Below are 3,725 nucleotides of genomic sequence, written 5' to 3' on the forward strand. Positions count from 1 at the left end.
CCATTAGTGGCAGTTCAAGGAGGTTCTGAATTATGAATTGACCTATTATAGGGAGGTGTGTGTGTATACATACACATAAAACATCCCATATATATCATATATTAATATATATGTTATGAATTGGACTATTACATATATATTTTAGGCCCATATATTGGTCTATATTTTTGTTGTACTTATTTCCTCATAGTATATGGCTTTATATCTTTTATTTCTCTTTACATAACTTTATTTGATTTTAAATGCAAACTTCCTCAATTATTCTTTAGGTAAAAGGTGGAGTACACATTTAAAATAATATGTCTCATTCTGTAACTCTGTTCCAGGCACTATACTTTTCCTTCTGTAAGACCATGGCAATAATAATCTTGGCAGTGTGGCAAACCCTGCTCTTCTAAGGACTGGATGAAATCACTTCAAGTAAAACAGTTAATGCCTGGCAGACGTTACATAGTAACTTTAACATTATTATTATTGTTTTCTCATTTAATGCTTGCAGTAGCCTCATGCGATGGCTGCTATTGTTATTTCCCTTTGGAAAGGAAGGGGTGATAAGAATACGCAAAGCTTCATGGAGAGAGGCGCTGGCCCCAACCTCATGGTCTGTGAGGCAAGAAGAGGCAAAGCTAGGGGTAGGAGTGATCCCTGGCTTCGAAGTTTCCGTCCCAATCTTCTATCCTCTAGGCGCCCCTTGTGTCTGGCCCCCGGGGTCAAACGCAGAGGTTTCTTTTCATTCAAGTTCCGGGGTCACACCCTGCCCCCGCCCCGACCCAGCAGAGCTCTCCTAGTACCGACTTTCTCAGGCTCAGTCCAGGCCAGTCGACTCCAGCTGATGGTGGAGAAACGCAGAGGTGAGCGTGGCCTCGCCGGTGGGCTCTCTGAGTCTGGGATGGTTTGGGGAAATAGGCCTCATGGACGTGGGGCAAGTTGGCGTCGCGAAGCCAGCAAGGGAAAGGTAGGGAGGGCGTGACACCATCTGTTCAATCAACAGCCTCCCCTGAGGCTTCCAGAATGCAAAAATATTCCCTTGATTCCTCAAAGTGGGTGGTTTACTGATTTCACTGCTTCCACCCCAAACTGAGATGCAGCCAGATCTGGGCAGGCTCTGGATGTTAAATCCAGCCCTTGACTTTTTTTTTTTTTTTCTTTTTTTTTTTTGTAAAGTGAAGGGTAACAGTCGCGGTCCCATCTCTTCCCTCCGTGCCTCCAGGTTCCCTTCGCTGGTCTGGGCGACCCCGGCGCGCCGCGAAGGGAAGACCCGCCCGCCAGGTTTTGGGGCTCCTCCGGGGGAGTCTGCGTGAGGTGGGATCTGGAGCAGTCCGCGAGCTGGCGGGCACAGCTCTCCAACGGAGACACTGAAACTGGAGGAGGTTCCCGTCCCGCCAGTCTGATTTCCTGCGCTGCTCGCCGCCGCGCGCCGCCAAAGACCCGCGGTTAACTGCGAAAGGTTAGTTTGCTGATCACTGCTGGTTAGATCCATACGGCGAGAGCAGAAAGAAAAGACCCGAAATACGAAAGGTACGTGGCTTTTTAAAGTTTTTTGTTTTTTAATGCAGTTACACTTGTATCTTTATTAAAACACATAGACGCAATTTTATGTATGTATGAAAAAACACAAGTAATTCTGCATTGGTGGCAAAGGAGCTCTTCCCGGTGATGATGGAAATATTCTTCATCTTGTTTGGGAATGGTGATGATCCATGAATTGAGTTGTCAGAACTCGTAGAAACTATACTGAAGATCTGTGCATGGTATCGTGTGTAAATCGTACGTCAATTAAGAAATCAGAACGTAATCCTGCATGCATAGAAAGTACTGCGTGCCATTGCGTAACTGCATACAGGAATGCCGATTAAATGCAGCTGTAGATGAGTATTTATAGCAACTAAGCGCAACTCTGTTTGATTATTTAATTATGCAAGCTCCCCGAAGCCGGGAAAGGGAGAACGGCGGCTGACATCACTCGGGGCGGGGCCGAAAGCCCTAAGAAAAGTCGGTAGGACCCGAGCGGCAGCCGCTGCCAGACACCACCTCATCATGAGCAGTCACAACGGCTCCGAGCTCCACGTCCTCTGCAGCTCCGGCCAGCTGTTCTTGCAGCCGCTCTGGGACCGCCTGAGGACCTGGGAGGCCCTCATCCAGTCGCCCGTCTTCCCCGTCGTCTTCTCCATCACCACCTACGTGGGCTTCTGCCTTCCCTTCGTGGTGCTGGACGTCCTGTGCCCCTGGGTGCCCGCGCTACGGCGCTACAAGATCCACCCGGACTTCTCGCCGTCGGCTTGGCAGCTGCTGCCCTGTCTGGGGCAGACCCTCTACCAGCACGTGGTGTTCGTGTTCCCCATGACACTGCTGCGCTGGGCGACCAGCCCCGCCCTCCTGCCCCCCGAAGCCCCCGAGCTGCTCCAGCTGGTCCGCCACGTCGTGCTCTGCCTGCTGCTCTTCGACACCGAGTTCTTCGTGTGGCATGTGCTGCACCACAAGGTGCCCTGGCTGTACCGGACCTTCCACAAGATGCACCACGAGCACTCGTCCCCGTTCGCGCTGGCCACGCAATACATGAGCGTCGGGGAGCTGTTTTCCTTGGGTTTCTTTGACATGATGAACGTCTTGCTGCTTCAGTGCCACCCGCTCACTGTCCTGACCTTCCACGTGGTCAACATCTGGCTGTCGGTGGAGGACCACTCGGGCTACGACTTCCCCTGGTCCACGCACAAACTGGTACCTTTCGGGTGGTATGGGGGCGTGGAGCACCACGACCTGCATCACTCCCAGTTTACCTGCAACTTCGCCCCTTACTTCACACACTGGGACAAAATACTGGGAACTCTGAGGTCTGCTCGCGCCAGGTGACATGCAGGCACCCCTCCCGGCGTAGTAGTGTGTGCTGTGGTGAGGGGTGGGTGTACCTCAGACATTGTGCATTTCACCCTTGAATCGGGAGAGACACCCTTGAGGTTGCTTTTTTGTTTTATTTGCTGGAAACTTATAGAGAAAATCTGATGTATTTTTCACAATCTAGTAATTTATGTAATGTTTGTATATCAACAATTATATTCTTGATGTGGAATTCTAGCTCATTTCAATAGCCTTGATTTCTGGGTAGAAAGTATCCAAAATCACTGGCGTATTTAAATAATCTCTAAAAGGGTTTGTTTGTAGAACAAGGAATTTTACTCTGTTTGAAGGTGTCCTAGAACTAGGCTAAAATATTTTTATGGAGAATCTGATCTCTGACTCTGTAAACAATGAAACATGTTCCTGCTGGACAGTGACTAAGATTATTGTACCTTTTTTCTTTGTTTTCATAGAACTGTACATTTATATAGAAGGAAACGTTATTTATGCTTGAAAAAAAGTAAAAAAGGACATAAACCAAGCAAGTACTGGCTTCTGGCATTTTCACTGGCGTTTTGACTGATAGAAACTGGAATGAGAAGAGGGAGCTGGGGTGGCAGGTGCTCCTCAGAGTCTGCATCAGTCCAGCTGTGGAAAGAGGAATCTGGTGGTGGCAGGTTTGGGGGAGGGGGAGCTTGTAGGAAAGGAGGTGGGAGAAGGTATCTGTTTGTTGGTTTTGGTCTAGAGATTTCACAGAGGGAAAAACACTGTTGTTCTGGATGTGTTTTAGTTGATTTCTGTGTAACAGAAAACTGATAAAACTTACTCTGTAAAATTTTTCAGAGAGATTAACGCTGGGCCACCACTGCATTATTTGGGGGGGAAAGGGT

At 48.6% G+C, this 3,725-nt stretch overlaps 1 protein-coding gene across 1 annotated transcript; it reads left to right on the top strand.

The window, feature by feature from the left end:
- Nucleotides 1–2,037: 2,037 nt before the first annotated feature.
- On the top strand, nucleotides 2,038–3,368 carry CH25H (cholesterol 25-hydroxylase; the record flags this gene model as incomplete). Its single annotated transcript, XM_081230826.1, has 1 exon — nucleotides 2,038–3,368. One exon carries the CDS (start codon nucleotides 2,038–2,040, stop codon nucleotides 2,848–2,850), a length of 813 nt encoding a protein of 270 aa, XP_081086952.1. The 3' UTR covers nucleotides 2,851–3,368.
- Between the last annotated feature and the right edge of the window lie 357 nt (nucleotides 3,369–3,725).

The sequence above is a fragment of the Mesoplodon bidens genome (genome assembly GCF_964165515.1).
Source record: "Mesoplodon bidens genome assembly, chromosome: 1".
Lineage (NCBI taxonomy): Eukaryota > Metazoa > Chordata > Mammalia > Artiodactyla > Ziphiidae > Mesoplodon > Mesoplodon bidens.